The following is a 20,192-nucleotide window of genomic DNA, read 5'->3' as shown; positions in this document are numbered from 1 at the left end:
TTAGCACACTCTTAATTTTGTTTATTAGATAAAACATAGTTGACCGATTACGTTAAACATAATTTAATTGAATATAACGAAACTAGCTTGAATTCGAAATAAATTTCGTACAAAATACATTCTTATTTTTTAAATCGAAAAGATTTTTTTTTGTAATTCCTTGTTGAAAAATCGACTGCACCTATATACTACACAATACATACTACTTATGCAATGATATTAGAAGAGGCAGCCCGTATCGGAGAAGGTTTATATAATAGATAGCTGCGTTGCGTAATCACAACGGATTTAAATTAAAACTATTAAAAAAAGTTAATATAAATTTCTTATAAATAAATATAAAAAAAAAAATCTAAATTCATCTATATAAGAAGGATAATGTATTTATCTCATTTGCATGCTGACTACACCTTGAAACGTGTTAATTAATGTCAAGTTCAAAAATAATAATAAATACATCAAATTTAAATGTTAAACAGCGAATTAATATTATTAATTTTTATTAATTGTAATCTTTATAACTCAACATACAAAAGTTATTTAAGGGTAGAATAGTTAATGCTGTCTTCTTCTTTCGAATGACAAATCAATGATGACTGAGAGAGAAAACTGTGTTTAAATAAACACAGCTATACAACGAATATAGGTGAGACCGTTCATAAGCATCGTCAGTAAAAAGTAAGTAAACGCTAAAGCACCATTTTGGACTTTTTGAAAATTAGTTTTGCTGACTTAACTTTAAATCTAATTTCTCAAAAGTATAATCTTGGCGCATTAGTTTTTTTTCCTTTCCACTGACGATGCATAAATTTAAGAGCCAAGGAGCTCATAGAACTCAGGATGTTGGTCTTATTGATTATGATCTACCTTTTTTCTCGGTTGAGTCTCAGTACTCCCCCCCCCCACACAAACCATTGACGATGTCAAAGCCAGTAATGAGCAGAGGTAGAGTAATTTATTGGTGCAAAAGCGTTACCATTTATGGAACTGTGCCACCCACACAACAGTCATTATAGCGCCATATGTGACTTCGAGTCTGTGTGTCAATTTTAAGCTTGTATTATCTTTGATTCTATGGTTATAAACATTGTCGTTGCAAGAAATGTTTAGTCTAAACAACTTGACATTAGGTGTCAACAATTTTTATGTCGGTCTTCAAGTTTAATAATTCCAATTATTGACGTGGATCCCAATGAAGCTAACAGGTATAATATCATCAAGATCAGGTATCATTACTTACTAGTGAAAGAAATTACACATATAGCATATTTAAATTTGTTTTTAATTATTGTCAAATTAAATGACATAGAAAATATACGTGAATATTAAAATAAAAGGTCACTAAGAATTTATTATGTGTAAATTTTATTTTAAGACATAATGCACCCTCTTAATCTTCAACTTTACCTGATTGTTGTAGATTATTTTAAGCACAACCACACAGATATTTTTTTTTTTTACGTTTGTGAATTAGGAAATAGTCGCGATTATAACGCACTAAAACCTTTTTCAAAAACCCCGAGACAAAACCGCGAAGTTTTATAATATAAAATGTAGTAATATGTACCAGGTTAAGACAGGTCGTCTGTCTGTGGGCAATTACGAGATGGATAGAACAATGCCATTAGATAAGACGTGAGGTTAAAAATATTAACGAGTATATTTTTAGTATTTAGATTTAATCGACTGTTTTGTTCGTAACGCGATACACTTCGACCTTCGTTAAGGTACTTAGTAAACGCATCAAATAAATATACATACATCCTACGACGTTGTTGTTCTATATAAGGTACATTTTTTGGCATTACCAGCCTGAAAGTTTCCCACTGCTTGGCTAAGGCCTCCTCTCCCTTTGAGGAGAAGGTTTGGAGCATATTCCACCACGCTGCACCAATGCGGGTTGATGGAATAGAATGTAGCAGAATTTCGTTGAAATTAAACACATGCAGGTTTCCTCACGATGTTTTCCTTCATCGCCGAGCACGAGATGAATTATAAACACAAATTAAGCACATGAAAATTCAGTGGTGCTTGCCTGGGTTTGAACCCGAAATCATCGGTTAAGATGCACGCGTTCTAACCAATGGGCCATCTCGGCTATATAAGGTAAAGCTCGCGATTATTGACCTCTGTTAATTTTTCGTTGTTTTGCTTTAATTAAAATATGCAGATAACATTGAGTTAAAAATTTTAAAGATAGCTACTACTGTACCCTGCCTATTTCTGTACGCCTGACAACGTGTATGCAAAATTTCATGATGATCGTTTTAGTACTTAAGATGTGAAAGCGTAACAAATAAACAAATTCACTTTCATATATATAATATTAGTAAAAATGTACATTCATTATTTATGTGTTAAATTAATGAGAAAATAATGCATGTTTCTGTTCGTTGTCTATGCGTTCACGCATCGTTTATCTGATTAAGTTGTTTTTTATATTTATTGTTAATATTGCTTTTTCAATTTTTGCCTAATGTATATGGATAAAATTTTATAATATTTTTTATATTAAATATATTTATTATAAATAAGTAATCTTATTAGCTCCATAATTTAGTGAATCTATACTGATAATGGTTTCTCATATAAACCCTATTTAAAATAAAACAATCTCTTGGAGACAGTAATTGTATCTGTTACCCTACAATCATAAAATATTAATGAGATTAGTTTTTATGAATTATTGTAATTATTCAACGTCATCTAAATACTTTTACACTTAAGTACAGAGAACGTCTAAAGTTATTTAAAGCGGCATTCTTTCTCATACTTAGTACCATAATTGGCAATGTGTAGGCGCTGCTGGATATTTGCATTAATAATCTCGGTATTCTTAAAGAATTTCCAAGATTATGAAATGTTCTGTACACATAATTGTGAAAAGCAAAAGTATAAATGGAAATATTTATTCAAAGAAGGTTGTGAGGTGTCAAGGGACACCCGGATGGAACGATGTTCTTATAAGATTTTTTTTTTTATTATTATTTATTATGTACAAAAAACCCTGTATACACTCAACAAAAATAATCATCGTAACAGCACACTGTTCAATGCGAAATAGTAATGAAAATATCTGGCTTGCTTTCTATAAGAGAGAGAGAGAAAGAGAGAGAGAGAGAGAGAGACAGACAGAGAAACATGCGCACGCCGCACAGCTTACAATAGCAAAATGTGTCGTTACAACTTTTCGTGAGAATTTTTTCCCCTGTCACAACGCGCCGTAAGGAACTTCGTTCCAAAAGCTGGAGAAAAATAAAATATTAACAAAACAAAACCGACTTCATGTAATATCCTGAGAAAATAAACTTGTAAATAAAAATCGACTCCATGCCTTTTCATATTCCGTATTTTGTTGGAACTTTGGAAGTAAAATGAAACTTTTTTTTATACTTTTACTTTTTTTTAATATTTTCTTGGTGGTAGGGCTTTGTCCAAGCCGGTCTGGGTAGGTACCACCCATTCATCAGTTATTCTACCGCCAAACAGCAGTACTAATTATTCTTGTGTTTGAGCTTGAAGTGAGTGAGCCAGTGTTAAAGTTAAGTCAACAAAAGGGACGTAACATCTTGGTTCCCAAGGTTGGTGGCGCATTGGTGATGTAAGGAATGGTTAATTTCTTACAACGCCATTGTCCATGGGCGGTGGTGACCACTTACCATCAGGTGTCGCATTTGTTCGTCCGCCTACTAATATCAAAACAAAAAACCTGATGTTGCTAGTTAATTGGAGTAGTATCGTTTTCACTAACCACGAGTAATTTTGATGTTTGATATTGCTTACTGACACTTGAATACGTTGCTTCACAAAAAGGTCTTGCAGTGTGAATGCACCTTTACACCTTACTGATTCTACGTTTAATATATAAACTTAAATCAGCTTCGTTTCTTTCGAAAGTGTCTTAATGGTGGCAGATAAGGTCAAGGTCACAAAACAATTTGGCATTCGCTGGTTGAATTGGCAACGTTAGGCGTGATTAATGCCTCTTACAATGCACAGCTTGTCAGCAACGCTGATGTTAATCAGATCAACTTACCGCCTCCATCTTCTAGATGCAAAACTCCATTTAAAACCAGATAGGCTAGTCAGATGCAAATGAGCACCTGATGGTAAGTGACCGTTCGTATTGCCAATGAATGATCAATTTTGGGCACTGTACTCGTCTTTGTGGTTACGCTCAACTTTTAAAACTAGAACACTACAATGCTAAGAATTAATGTTAAGATCTACCTACATGGGCTTCTAACACCAAGGATAATAAGAATAATATAAATAAAAAACCTTCTACTCTTAAATACAGCTTAAGGATCTTGGATACAGATTCCATCTTGTTTCATTTGAATATGATCATAGTTTTGACGCTTAATAAAGACTAAGTATAATAATGTTATGACTTTACATTACATTAACAACCTGCAAATTTCCCACTAAGGCTAAGGCCTCCTCTCCCTTTGAGGAGAAGGTTTGGAGCATATTCTACCACGCTGCTCCAAAGCGGGTAGGTGGATACACATGTGGCAGAATTTCGTTGAAATTAGACAGACGCAGGTTTCCTCACGATATTTTCCTTCACCGCCGAGCACGAGATGAATTAATTATAAACAAAAATTAAGCACATGAAAATTCAGTGGTGCCTGCCTGGATTTGAACCCGAAATCATCGGTTAAAATGCACGCGTTCTAACCAATGGGCCATCTCGGCTCTCTCTCCGTTATGACATTAATATTGTTGTAATTTTGTAAAATTACAACAATTTGATGTATAAGTTGTCCATTTCGAATTCGTAAGGATTGGATTAAAATTTTATTCCGAGTTATTTTTTAAACGTCGACAGCATTAAATAAAAATCAAATTTAATTAAAAAATATCGAAGGGCTGATTTGTTAACGTTAATAACATACACTTCAAGTAAAACCTTAACAGTTAATAAAAGTAGATGTACTGAACATAATCAAGAACAAACTTCAAAATCGGTTCATAGCCGAAAAAGTTATACGCGAACATAAATAACAAAAAAAAAAACAAAGACGTGTTAAAAGTGTGTGATAATATTGTGACGACACAATACGAACTAATATTTGAATTTCGAATGTTTTTGAATTTCGAATGTCACTTTTTTAGAACTATTTATTTAGGTTCCGTTGTTTAAACATAAATAGTGTAACAATGACGGTATTAGTATGAAAACGGGGTCGTAAATATTTGAGTAAGAAATATACTGATTATTTGTATATTTAGATAGAGTGTCGTATTACAAAAGGACTAAAACAAACGAGCAATTTAAATACCAACCAATAATTGTCTCCAATTTTTTGACGCCAGTAAACCTTTCTATCTTTATTTAATAGTAGAGAGGATTTCTATTGCCTCATTAGTCTATGGGCTGGTCTCGAGGCTTAGAGTTCAAATCAGGTCTGGCCACTAAAAAGTTATTGCGTTTCCTATTGAAACGCGTATCGATGTGTATAAAACCGTTGGTACTACGCCTGAACTCTTTCCGGTCGTGATACATTTGCCGTCTCATCGGATATTGAGATTGAGCGAAAAGAGAGCCACATGTTTATTCCACCAACCCGCATAATGGGAGCAGCGTTGTGGAATATGCTCCAAACCTTCTCCTCAATAGGAGTAATGTAAATGTAATGAAAAGTGAGTGCATCTGTATTTGTGCGCACATTTGGCACTTTAATATGTTTGAGTAGTTGTTTCTCTCGAGATTGACGTCGTGGAAAAATCAATCAGGATGACATCATCATCAAAAATGCATAAACTTCGTAAGATTAAATTTAAATGTATGTACATCTCAAAATAACAGTTATAAAATTATTAACGGCTTGGCATTCAGCTGGTTTCCATCGACTATTGAGCATAGAGATAAAAAAAAAAACAATATAATGACAAAAAAAAAACAATAACATTAGCCCGATCCGATTTGAACCTGGGACTCATGATCCGTTCGTATATGTTACGCATCTAACATTTGCACAATGCACACTTATATCGATTTAAGACTTTATTTATCGTAATAATCTTTAATATATCACATGTTAACGAAATTAAAAAAAAAACTAAGAAGTATGTCTATAGATAATTTAACTTTTTTTTTTAATAAATATAAGTGTGTTTAGGCTCTCCTTTTTTATTCCGTCATATAAACATTTCAATAACCCGACAAGTTTTTTTTTTCTATTACGTAATATCAGTACAATTTAAAGTAACAAGTATCTATGAATTCGTGATCGTGATCTTTGCGTTACTCACGGTCGATGATGTTATAAATTCAAAACACCAAGTCATGCGAGCAAATAAGTAATATAAATTATATTAGCTGACGTAAAAAAAAAAAACTTCACCTGTCAACTGATTTAGATATATTCCAATAATGTATTACACTATACAGCCTAATATTGACCTAATATTATTGTTAATTTATGAATATCTTTTAAATAAATATTTAAACATAAAAAAAAACTTTTTTATTTAAATTTGTATTATAACGCGTTAAATAAGCGATTATCTAAAAGTTGAAATTTTTAGGATAATTTGGCTTTTAATTTTGGCTTGACGCCATTTTGATTCGTGATTATATCCATTACACTTTATACGTGTGATATCTTGTCTTGTCTATATTTCTATTGGAATAACTGTTGTACATTAATTATTTACTCAATGGTATATATAATATATGTAATATATATATATATATATATATTTATATTTTTTTTTCGCCTGTAATGAGTCGTTTTTATTGAATAGTTTATAGTTCAACGAAAACCCTTTTATTAATTTAAATTAAAAATCCATTGTCTGTCATTTGTTTTATAATTTGAGATTAACATCAAAAGTTAATACATATCAAATAAATTAATCCCAGTATAAATATTAGAGCATATTCCACTGCGTCACTTCAGTGCAGATCGGTCAATGACCGAATTAGCAACATAACAAAAAATCCATCCTCGCTGAGTACGATTTGAAACCAGTACATTCTGTTAGGATTCACATGTATCTATCCTCTAAACTACAACTGCGTTTAGGAGAATATAACATGAGATTTATCAAAAGCAATGCCGCTTATATGATTATATTGTACGGAATCTATGACTTATGACTTCACAGTCGTGACCTCCGTGAGGTTTTCGTCACGAAACATGAACATATATTGTTTGTTTTACATATTCTTACCAATCATGACATTTCCTGTTCCACGTTAGCTCGTGGGGTGGTACCACCCACTCAAGTTTAAATACAGTTCGTATACATTGTTGCGTTAGTAGAGGTCTTGTTATAGTGGTTATTTAAATCGGTACTCTAGTTGCTTATGTAAGTAATGTCGTGAAGAATTCTCTTAAACAGTCATCGTCACATTTGAGAGAAATATTGGTAACAATTTTTAGGGTTCCGTAAAAAAGGAAAAAAAGGATCCCTTATCAGATCACTTCGTTTTTTGTCTGTTCGTACATTTGTTTATCCTGTCTGTCTATGAGCCTGTCCGTCAAGATCCTGGTTGTCAAAAACGCGTAGAGTTATAGAGTTGAATACCAAATACGGTCGTTTACGTCGTATTTGCCATACTTCAGCAAAATAAATCAAACCTATATATGCTATTATAAGTATAGGAATGGCACCGAAAACTGGTACATCTTTCAGTATTGTATGGCGGTACGGAACCCTCAGTGCACGAGTCCAATTCGCTCTTGCTGGTTTTTTAAGTTAATTTGCACATATAGACGCGAACTTTTATTATGGTTAGTGGTGCAAACCACATTACTTTATTACATTTTACTTGGTGGTAGGGCTTTGTGCAAGCCCGTCTTCATATGTACCACTCATCATATATTCTACCGTCAAATACTGATAGAGTATTGTACTCTGCATTGTTGTGTTCCGGCTAGAAGGGTGAGTGAGCCAGTGTAATCACAGGCACAAGGGACATAACATCTTAGTTATTAATGTTGGTGGTGCATAGGTGATGTAAGGAATGGTTAATATTTCTTACTGCGCCTTTGTCCACTTACCATCAGGTGGCTCATATGCTTGTCCGCCAACCAATGCCTTAAAAAATATATTAAAACACTCCGCATTCAGTAGAAGATTTTCGGTGCAACTTTAGAAGTTAAGAGAAAGCTCCAAGTGTTACAAGTATCAACCTGTTACGTTTGATACCATACCGGGTAAGAAATTCTTTAACCACAGATAATAACGCTGTAAGAAATATTAACTATAACTACGTCCCCTGTGCCCGTAGTTACACTGACTCACTCACCCTTCAAACCGGAACACAACAATACTGAGTACTGTAACCTACCCAGACGGCTTGCACAAAGCCCAACCACCAAGAAAACTCCACCACTACTCCTGCAAAGATATAGAGTTTTATGTACCATAGCGCCATCTAGTGGCGAGCTACAACAAAAAATGATACTATAAAACAGTTCTCAATATTATATACAAGGTTTGACCTTATAGGTCAAAACAACTGAACCCGTAACGTTACCGGTGTGGAAAAGCCCGGGTTTTTCCTCGATCCTTGATTTGCGTATCCGGACTCATTTTTACAGATCAGTCAAGAAGTCACTCTATCGTTTTCTCAGTAGAAGAAATAAATTTAAGTGCGAGATCAAACATACCAACATCGATACAGTAAAATATTTTCATCTAATTCTTCAAAATAACAACTCCAATATTACTAATTGTTATAAAATGCCAAGGTCCGTTACGACGAACGTTTCCTTCGAATAGATCGTAAGAGATGCATCGATTCATATCACGTGTTTCCTCTTGCGTGCGCTTGCGCAACCACACGCACACATTTGCGTAGTGTTAGTGACTTTGATGATATGTAACAATACCTGTGAATTTGAGGAAGACCAAATAAACTGAATTTGTACTCGATGTACAAACCAGTTGAAGACAATGGAGAAAAAGTTCCGTATGATATATTAATTTACGTTCAGTTATATTTATGGAACTGGTCACGTAAGGAATAAGCGTAACATGACTCCAGGTAATCCTTTCCTCTCTCTCTATTTATCTTTGTCTCTTTCTATTATATACGGTTTTATAATAAACACATTTAGACTTAGTTTCTGTTATCATTTTAATTCATCCGATGTGTGAGTAACAAACTCAAACTCAAATTCCTTTTTTCAATATAGAAGCATTACACTTACTTATTGATAGTCAAAATAAACACAACCACACACCCTGACCTGAGAAGAACCGGCGAAAGAAACTCAGCGGGTTTTTTTTTTTTGTCAATCTAATAACGATTTGATTTCTTGTCATTTCAATATTTCAAACATTTTATTCTTGAAGTGAACAAACGATACTTGTAATCGTCTCTTATTCCAAATCATGTTTCTGTCCCATTTACTTATGTAAACGTTGTTAGTTTATTTAATTGTTTCTGTCATTACTATATAATAATATATGGCAACACTAACTTCGTTCCAAAAAGATGTCCACCACCTCTTTTTTAGATAACAGAGAAGAATTTACTTTAATATCAGTTAAGAACTCAAGTATACTTACATTTTTTTTTTAGTTTGTATTAACAAACTAAAATAAAAAAAGGCTAAATTAATTAAAAATAACTCAATTAATTTGAATTAAGTATTAATTGATTTTACTTAGGTAGGGAGCAAGCCTAAGTGGGGTATCACCCACTCATTATGTATTCTATCTCCAAGCACACTAACAGCCTGTAAATTTCCCATTGCTGGGCTAAGGTCTCTCCTTCTGAGGAGAAGGTTTGGAGCATATTCCACACACACACATGCAGGTTTCCTCACGATGTTTTCCTTCATCGCCGAGCATGAGATGAACAATAAACAGAAATTAAGTACTTGAAAATTAATTGGTGCTCGACTGGGTTTGAACCCGCAATCATCATCATAATTTACTTTTTACTATAGTTTAAAATATTTTATAAACTCAAAACGCTTCAAAAAAATGATTACGCAAAGAAACTTCATGCTGTTTAAAAAAAAATTGAATTATTTTATAATTTTACGCAAGATTCCTTTATAATTTACACGATTACTTTTTATTACGCTACGGCATATAACTTCTTGGATGGACCCCGTTAATTGAATTGCGTTAAATGTGAAAGTTTACGAACATTTTGTAACGCACAATGATGTTTTTGTAATTCCATGTATGAAGTGAGCTTGACGATCAAATTACATTAGGAAGTTAATGTAATATTCGATTATTTGGAGTATGAAGTTGACAGAACGCCATTTTTATTTTTTTAGTTACAGGCACAAGGGACATAACATCTTAATTTAAAGGTCGGTGGCATTGGCGATGTATGGAATGGATAACATTTCTTACAGCGCCATTGTCTATGATGGAGACCACTTGCCATTAGGTGGCCTATTTGTACTCGTTCGCCTAATTACATAATTTAAAAAAAAATATTGAGGTCAACAGAGTTCATACCGCCCTTTGATTCGAATCTTGATTTTGATGCTTTATATAAGAAAATTCAAATTTGAATTTCTTCAAAATATAAACATGATTTTTTTAGTTTTTATTTTGCTAGCAATATTTCGACCTACTTCAAAGTTATATTAAAATAATATCTGTACTAATATTATAAATGCGAAAGTATCTAGTCTGTTACCCAGGTTCGGCTACTATAGTATACAATTAAAGCGTGTACAGATTAACGCATAATTATTAATAAATAATTTACCCATTCGAAAAATACTTACATTTATGGGAAACTGATGAGAGATTTTTTGTATAAATTTTCTATACAGGTTCTGTCATTTGCATTATAAGTAGAATTTTTTTTTTTTATAATAAAAAGGAAGTTTCTTTATTATTATGACTGTTTCTAAGTTGAAGTATACGTGTGTCTGTATATGTACGAGCTTAAGTTATTTTTAAAGCTTATGTATTTGTTTATCGCTATAACCAATTATAATTACTAAAAACGATTTTCAGAATTTAACGAAATTTCTCCAGCATAGGAAAAGTGCGTTTTTTTTTATTTCATGAATGTTGTTAATTATAATTAAATAATAACAAACGTATGACTTACATTATCGATAGACATCGTATTGCATCCCTTTAGAGGTAGAGTGTATTGCAGATCTCCTCTTGCTGTTACGTATTCCCGGAGACACGTCGAGTTGCTCCCCAGTCCCGCTGGATACACGATGCCGTTGAAGGTGTCGTATATACTGGAAATTGTTTAGACGTCAGTTTCAGTGATATAAGAGCCCCCTGTCTCTATCGCTGGGGATTTACAAACTTTATAAGTTAAATAAAAGGTACAATCTGTAAACATCTTACACGCTGATGCCTCAATCTGGCTTAGATTAGACACAGGATAGAGGCAAATGGCAGAAGAGTGGCCTCTGCTCATTAGTAGGATAAAAAAGGCTGCTCATGATGAAACAGCTACATGTATAAAAAGGTCACTCTTCCAATCAAAGTCTAAAGATTTAATAAGAGAATAAATATTGAGTACTTTATTTAGCTTATTTCAATGGCAGGACGAGTAAAGATAAAAAAACCACTTAGACCTTGAATTGATATGACGTCAGTGGTCGAGATCTAAAATATACTAGTGGATTTCATTAAGGATTCGTGAATAAATATCGTTTTGTATCATAGCGAAGTTGTTATCAGAACTTTTAAACGATATATGTAGATTGGCGGACGGCCGAATGTGCCACCTAATAGTAAGTGGTAACCATTACCCATAGACAATAGCGCTATAAGAATTATTAACGATTCCTTGCTTCGCCAATGCATAATAATTTTGGGAACTAAGATGTTATCCTCCTTGTGCCTGTAGCTACATTGGCACACTCGCCATTTAAGGCAATAATACAAATACAACAATACTGAGTACTGATGTTTGGCGGTAGATTATTTGGAAGTAATCTTAAAGTTGATATAAATAATAAAGTGGAATAGTGTTGTATTATAAATAAAGATATATCGATCAAGAGCTATTCGTAGTGAGCAGAAATCGAATAGGATTTTTAAATATAAAGTTTGTTTATACTCCTCTTGCCATTGGAATGGACTTTAGATGTATTTTGATTGGGCGTAAATATAGAACGGAATGTCAGTAACACGAGTAGTGCGGTTGTGTGTATGTCTTCGTCTTCGTGGTTTGATTACTTAAACAAACCAGTGTACGTATAAAAATGTCGGTATATTTAATCGGTAGAAATATATATATATAATTTTTTTCGATTATTATTATTAAAATTATTATATATTGTTGAAATTATTTTATTAATTTGTTTACAAATACCTATTAGCTATGTTTGTTTTGATTGAATTAGTAATTGTAGTAATTGGAGGTGGGACTATAATGGTATAATGAGTCAGAAAGAGAGATGTTGAATCCCTCAGCGAATAATTTTTGAGCTAAGACTAAAATGTTACAGAAGAAATTACGCATTATTTTTTTTTTTTAATTATAATTTAAACAGAAATAAGGTTTACTGTTTCAAAAAATTTTTTTCGGTTTGGAAGATTTTTATATCGGACTAATTTAATGAATTGTAAACATATTACACAAATTGAACTAAAGTATAATTCAAAGTGCAATTAATAAGGTTATTGTAAAAATAACGCGCAAAATGTATTATATTTTGTTGACTGTACTTATAAATAAAAAAAGTAACTATTTATAAAACCTCTTTATATTATATTAAGGATTTTAACATTTCTTTGTACATTCTGTGAAAATTATCTGTGCGACAATTTTTGCACTATACCTGTTTGGATGTGACTGGATGTGTGCGAGGGAGATGGTGACATGCATGTTCTCTTTCTCGCAAGCAACTGCAAGAGTGTCGAGGGGCGCTAATGCTCCGGGCCATTCCGAGACCGGCTCCGTGGCCGTCGCTACAGTTGTAGTAGCTATTTCTGTGAACAAAAATAATTTAATTGTATCTGTTAAAGCAAAGAAAGATAATCTAGTTATAAAGAGGCAAAGGCGAAACAGTAATGTACTAAACGTTATGTCCTCTAGTTGTCAATCGTTGTATTTTGTTTGGTAGCTGTACTGTTTTTAAAAAAAATGGAATCAAGATTAGGAAAAATAAGTTCGATTTATGAAAATTCATAAATGTTCTTCGTTTTTGGTTGAACTTTGATCACGGGGCGAAAGCTAGTATTCATAGTATGGCAAATGTATTCAACTATACAGCCTACGATTAAAAAAAATACTGTTGACTAATGTACATTAGATACGACTCGCCTCGGTTTGTAATATGGGATAATTAAGCCTATATTTATAACTCCCACTCATCACATTCTACCCCCAAACAGCGATACTTGGCATATATGTTCGGTTTGCAGGGCGAGTTGCCAGTGTAATTATAGGCACAAGGGACATACCATCTTACTGTCTAGGGTTGGTAGCTGATTGATGACGTAATCACTTATTATTTCATTTAGCGCCAATGTCTTGACTGGTGGTGATCATCACATATCTTATGATCGATAAATATGAGGCTTCAATAATAATATATATTCTATAACATATATCTACTTTTTAAATAAAAAAGAACGTATATAAACTATATTGAGGTCATAAATCAGTGGTCCTTATCGTCTTACAATTAGTTACGGATCTCTAATTCATGTAACGTCTACTATATCGCATGTCCGGAACCGTGTTCACGGATGCGGAACTTACACTTGACTAATTTATACTTCCTTCGGGAGTACTGGACCAAATCGGTGGTGTTTTCTATCTGTTATAAATCATAATACTTAATGAAAAAATGCCTAAAAATATATACATAACTTAGCCAATATTTACAAATAAAATACGGACTTAATTTATTTTTTACAATGTTATTGAAAAGTGTATGTTGGTTTACTTGGTGGTATGGCTTTGTACAAACCCGTCTGGATGGTAAAACCACTGATGTGGTTGCGGAGTGGGTGGTACCAGCCAGGCAAGAATATCTGATGAGATTCTGTTGTTGTGTTTTGTTCTGGTTTGAAAGGCGATTGAGTCAGCGCAACTATAGGTACTATGGAAGTAATATCTTAGGTTCAAAGGTTGGTGGAACATTGGTGATGTAAGGAATGATTATTTCTTATAACGCCAATGTTTAGGAAGGTGATGAGCACTTACTATCACGTCCCGTTGCCTAATTATTAGATTATTTTTTTTATGGCATTGTTTGGCGGACGAGCATATGGGCCACCTGATGGTAAGTGGTCACCACCGCCCATAGACAAAGGCGCTGTAAGAAATATTAACCATTCCTTACATCACCTATGCGCCACCAACCTCGGGAACTAAGATGTTATGTCCCTTGTGCCTGTGATTACACTGGCTCAATATATCATAATTAGATAATATTAAATGTCTGTCCTTCAATGCAATGTAGAAATAAAACGACATGATTTGTAGAGAGTATCGCGACCGAATAGTGACTTGAATGTTTTACCACAGAAAATGAAATAGAAGATAAATCGTCTGTCAAACTTAAAAGTTTAATGTCGCCCGTTGAGAAGAAGGTTTGGAGTCTAACTCATCACCCCGCTTCTTATTGTTTGAAAGATTTTTATCCGACTCATGTTAGCATTCCACGATATTTTGCTCCAACAACGAGCACAACGATAAATGTTGATATTGTTCAGTAGAACAGATGTTCTAGCCTCTGGACCATCAGCGGTAAAACTGAGAATCAGTTAAATATTTATACCTTAACATTGGTACCACAAGTCACGTAATGTAAGTATAAGAGTGTATGTTGACATATATAAGCGTAGGTTATTTAAAATCTATAAATAATTTTCTCAAGGATCGTTATAATCGTGAAGGATCCGTCGCCGGCCGGTCATTGACCTGGTCGAGCACCCGGCTTAAGGTAGCTGTACTTTTGGACATCGTGCGATGGCGACAATAATGACACCGTTAACAACCACAAACTTATACGAATGTATTAATAAAACGAATAATAAAAATAAAGAGATATAACTGTTTATCACACAAACAGTACTTTTTTTTTTATAAATATTGGACAACATCACCTACATTACTCTGATCCCAATGTAAATAGCTAAAGCACTTGTGTTATGGAAAATCAGAATTAACGACGGTACCACAAACATCCAGACCCAAGACAACATAGAAAACTAATGAACTTTTTCTACATCGACTCGGCCGGAATCGAACCCAGGACCTCGGAGTGGCGTACCCATGAAAACCGGTGTATACACTACTCGACCACCGCGGTCGTCAAATATAATCTGTTCCAACTATTTGAATAAAGTTCCCATTTCAACCATAATTTATTTTAATGAAACGAGAGTTTTAATTAGACCCTGGTAAGCCACGGAGGTTTTATATGCTTGATGTCAATTAGGAAAACATATTTTGGAGAGAAGCATGTGTGAAATGAGAATCTGCCACATTTGTATCCAATAAGTACTAAGACTTGAGTACAATACTAAGACGTACATAGGTTGGACAAGGGTGGACCAACTCCACTCCATACATCGTCAATGCGCCACCAACCTTGGTAACTAAGGTGTTATATCCCTTGTGCCTCTTATACTAGCTCACTTATCCTTCCAACCAGAACATAACATATACTTAGTGTTGCTGCTTGGCGTTATATGTGACGAGTTCGTGTTTGAATCCTGAGCTTTGGTCTTGGTTAGCACAAAGTCGTTAAAGTAAATTACGTTCAGTTCAATAAGCTCCAAATCTTCTCGACATAAGAGGAAGCCTAAGTTTTGCTGTGGGACGTTTAGAGTACTATTAATAAATATATATGTACATACGTAGAGTGTCACACTATAAAAGAACTGAAATAAATGAGTTAACGTTATTATCTTGGTGTGCGTGAGATCTACGTTTGACATTCGCCAAACGTCCTACAACTTTACTAGTGTGCGTGTAATATGCACTTATTTTTTTTTCTGACGCGTTCTTCGCTTCGATTGTCTAGACATGTAAATTAAAGGTTTAAACAAATAATGTTACCGGTGTTGGAGGGTATTTGCTTAGAACGCGCGGTCGCGAACAGCGCTGCTACCATCAGTATACTCCACATATTTCAGTCTGAAAACAAAAAAATACATATATATTTATACATATTTAACAACCGAATAATTTAAAACTAATCGTAAAATAAAACTATATATATAAATAAATTCATAAAGGTTTGCCTGTAGCTATACAATTATTAACAAATGTTTGTGATGACAACTATATTTGACCGGTTAATATACCATTCGAAATCGGTACACTGACAGATATTAGGATGGTTATATAAATATTTAATCTACAATTATTAAAAAGATTTAGCGACCCGCCCCGACTTCTCACGGTTGCAATTTATATAGTAAGGGCGCACACTGTACCCTATAAAATTTAGCCATAATGTAGCTTTCTAGTACTCTTACGTACCAAGAAACCAAGTATACTATTTAGAATATCAGTATAGATTTGTAATATCAGACGAGTCTAGGTAAAAATTCCGCTTGATTTTTTACAGCAGTACTTAAAAATTCTAAAATAATTAAGATATGTGTACTTTACGTGTGTTTTTTGTTTACTCACGAATACATATTTTTATCTTTAAATTAATTAACTAATTTATGCACCATGAAATTTAATAAAGATTTTTTTTATAAATATTAATGAAACTTAATTATTTGTCTAAACTAGGTCATACGTCATTTTGAATAAATCACATAATGAATGTAATATATTCAAATATACACAGAGTTTACCAACCAAATATGGACCAGCTAAAGTAAACATTGTTTCAACAATTTCGTAACACATAATATTCTTTTGTGAGTAACAGTTGGTTAAATATGTCGACAGATAATTTTGTCTTACGTTGCACGAAATGGCAATTTTTTAAATACGAAATATGTAAACTATAATGACACAATTACTGGACGATTCACATTAAATACTTTTTGCGATGTACATTTTTATCCGGCCGTAAATATAACCATTTCGAAATGAAGCTTAGATAAGATAAAAGTATCAAAATCAAATTATTCTTTATTCAAGTCGGCTCACCGTAAAATCACATTTGAATTACATGTTAAATTCAAAGCTCACGATCGGAAAGTAGATTGTAGATTCTACCGAGAACCGGGCAAGAAACTCACTATCTACTCTTCTCTATCATTTTAATTACAGAGTATGTCAGTAAACGACAATTAATTTATTATATATCGTGCCTAGAAGTCAATAAATACTAAGTCCTCGCTTTTTTATCTTTACTATAATCTCGTATTGAGTAATATGCCTTATTTATCAATGTTTTTTTTTAAATGAGCTTTAATTTTTTTTAATAGGTCAACTTAAAAATAGCCGTGGAATCTTATTATTGAAACGACTAGTTTGAATTAGCTTCTTCGTTTTTAAGTCTGATTAATTAAAAAATTAAAGTACCGTGCGAAGCCCGGGAGGGTCGCTAGTCAATTATAAAATAAGGTACAAAAAATAAGTAAAGTTAAGTAATCGCTTGAAAACATTTCACTTCCATAGTAAAGCCTCCTTCCCTCCCTCGAGGCTTTTGGGTTTATTTATTTTATTATTTTTATTTGTATATTTCATCAAAATTGTTAGCTGGCTACATACTATGAACCTAACATTTATCGATTTAATATACAATTAGGAAGAGACTACCCCCAAAGTCATGGGGCTATACCAGTTGGTAGTCCAGTGTAATTTCGTGAACAAATAAAGACTCGTTTTTTTATTATTTGTAACGTTAAATTCTATACGATTGATATAACAGATACGTTTAATTTAGTATCCTAGGAGAGAAAGTTATACCTAGGCACTAGTCTAAACCTAGGCGTTACGCAATATATTCCGTTCACTTAGGTGCAGACTACGCCTACTTTAAAGTCCTTAGAACAAATTAATTAGAAGTGACACCAATTACAGTTAAATGGAGTAAGATTTTTATAAATTTTACTTCTTTGCATTTGTTTGTATCAAACATACGAAATATAATGTCATTCCAAATTTAAATGAAGTTTCTTTTATTTGATGTTTAATTCAGTTAATTATGTTTATTATTTAACTGTATTGGAATACCTTTTCTATTTAATCAATAAGTCTAAAATATCATTAAGTTTTATTATTATACTAGCGACCTGCCCCGGCTTCGCACGGGTACAATGTTGATACTAAATATATTACAGAATCTAAGACAACGTTCACAGTTTTTCAGACATTAGAAAATACAAACTATGTCTATGTCCTTGCGTTTTAAATCTGTATTATCTTCGAAAATATTCACTTAAATTACAAGATGTATAGGGTCATATTGATTTATATTAAATGCACAATGTATTTAATGATAAGGGTTAATTTTGTATTGCTTAAAATCGCTTCGAAAATAAAACATTATTTCTCGTAAAAAGTAAGGGATAAAAAATCCTTGTTGTGGGTTATCCCTAAGAGATAGACATATACCATCGCGGACTTTTTTGAATACCTTTTTGAGATGTACAACATGTAGGGGAGAGGAGGCGTTAGCCCGGAAATGTGACAGATTGACTCACTTTTTTTTTTAAATATCATTATTTTATTTTAAGAAGAATAGCTAAGAGTGTATGTTTAAACGGGGAAGCATTAGATGTTTTAGAATCAACAGAGTTCCTTGGTATGACAATAGACTCAGCTCTGCAGCCTATGCGGTAAAAAAAATTAGACTTTTGACTGATGTGGATACGGCTCGCCTTGTGTACTTCAGTTATTTCCATAGTATAATGTCGTATGGCATCCTACTCTGGGGTAATGCAGCTGACATTAATACTATTTTTGTACTTCAGAAGAGGGCTATTCGTGCAATTTATAACCTGGGCCCAAAAGATTCGTTAAGAGGTAAATTTAAAGAAATTAAAATAATGACTGTCGCTTCTCAATTTGTTTTTGATAATGTTATGTATGTACCCAAAAACATAAATGATTTTCCCAGAAATTGTGACGTACATTCTGTTAACACTAGGAACAAGAATAAACTTGTTACTCCAAGTACCCGATTACACAGGGTTAGTAACTCTTTTTTGGGGCAATGTATACGTTTTTACAACAGGATCCCAGAAAACGTTCAAAATTATTCAATTATAAAATTTAAAAGAATCGTTAAAGAGCGTTTGTGTGCTTAAGGATATTACAACACTAATGACTTTTTAGTTGACTGCACACCTTGGGAATGAAATGATCGCCTCCAGGCTGTTTCAAATAACTAAAATATAATTTTCATTGTACACGGAATATATATATCCCGCTGAGTTTCTTTCGCCTCAGGTCTGAGGTGCTAAATTCCGAACCGGTGGTAGATTTTTGACAATCAATAAGCAAGTGTATACACTTTTTATTGAATAAAGATTTTTGACTTTGACTTTGACTAAGCAATGATGGTAATTTTAAATGATTTCGAACCAATGTTCGCGTTATATTACAAACACGACGGCGCTGTTCGTCTTTCGCTCTTGGATGAGGAATTAAAGTGTTATATGAATTAAAAACAAAAATCAACTTACTAATACTAATTATATGTTCATTTAAAAATATTTTTTAATAGTGAAATTTACATTTTATGGCAACGTGAAGTATGTTGAAAAACAGTTCTCGGATTATCTAAATTCTTGACAAATCGCCTGTAATAGTATAATTATGCAATCAGGCTTTTTTGAATTAAGAATGCGAACCGATAATCTTACTCCACAAAGTTAAAATGCCGTAAGTACATCAGAAAGCACGTAAGCTATTGGTCTTTTTTGGATTGTCTGGAAGAGATTCATAAGTCCACCCGTTAATTCAATTTTTTTTTTATTTTTGCTTTTATTTTTAGTATTATTTCCTCTTTTGTCCTAAGATTTCTGTATTTTTTGTTTGTGGTACAATTTAGGTATATATTAACATATATTTTTTAAAGTATTGCGATGGTCGTCTTCATTACGGATCGGAGATCGGCTGCGAGATCGTGCTTATGTAACGCATCCGCGGCTCCTCTCGTGAAGCCATTCATAGATCCTGCGTAACCTGACCTTGTGTTTAGGTACACTACAATGCTGCTGGTGTTTTTGCCACCACGCGTTCCTGAATTTCACAGTAGCAAATTTTAATTTTTATAAATTTGAGGCCTTAATGTAAATACATTAAATATATAAAAAACTAAACTACTGACAGTTATTTTTTTAGGTTA

General features: G+C 33.1%; 1 protein-coding gene across 2 annotated transcripts in view; it reads right to left on the bottom strand.

The window, feature by feature from the left end:
* LOC125074278 (cuticlin-4) overlaps positions 1-20,192 on the bottom strand; it is a 58,750-nt gene that overhangs the window by 10,369 nt on the left and 28,189 nt on the right. Inside the window, exons 2-4 of one of the 2 annotated variants that reach the window (XM_047685568.1) lie at positions 15,989-16,066; positions 12,753-12,903; positions 11,054-11,195 (exon numbers count right to left, since the gene is read on the bottom strand). In XM_047685568.1, the coding sequence (XP_047541524.1) occupies positions 11,054-11,195; positions 12,753-12,903; positions 15,989-16,058 (363 nt within the window). In that variant the 5' untranslated portion in view covers positions 16,059-16,066. Of the gene's footprint in view, positions 1-11,053; positions 11,196-12,752; positions 12,904-15,988; positions 16,067-19,314; positions 19,320-20,192 lie in introns of those variants that run through there. The other variant, XM_047685569.1, reaches the window with a different exon arrangement.

The sequence above is a fragment of the Vanessa atalanta genome, chromosome 27 (assembly GCF_905147765.1).
Source record: "Vanessa atalanta chromosome 27, ilVanAtal1.2, whole genome shotgun sequence".
Classification (NCBI taxonomy): domain Eukaryota; kingdom Metazoa; phylum Arthropoda; class Insecta; order Lepidoptera; family Nymphalidae; genus Vanessa; species Vanessa atalanta.
Note: the sequence above shows the minus strand (reverse complement) of the source record. Positions and strands in the feature narration are given on the sequence as shown.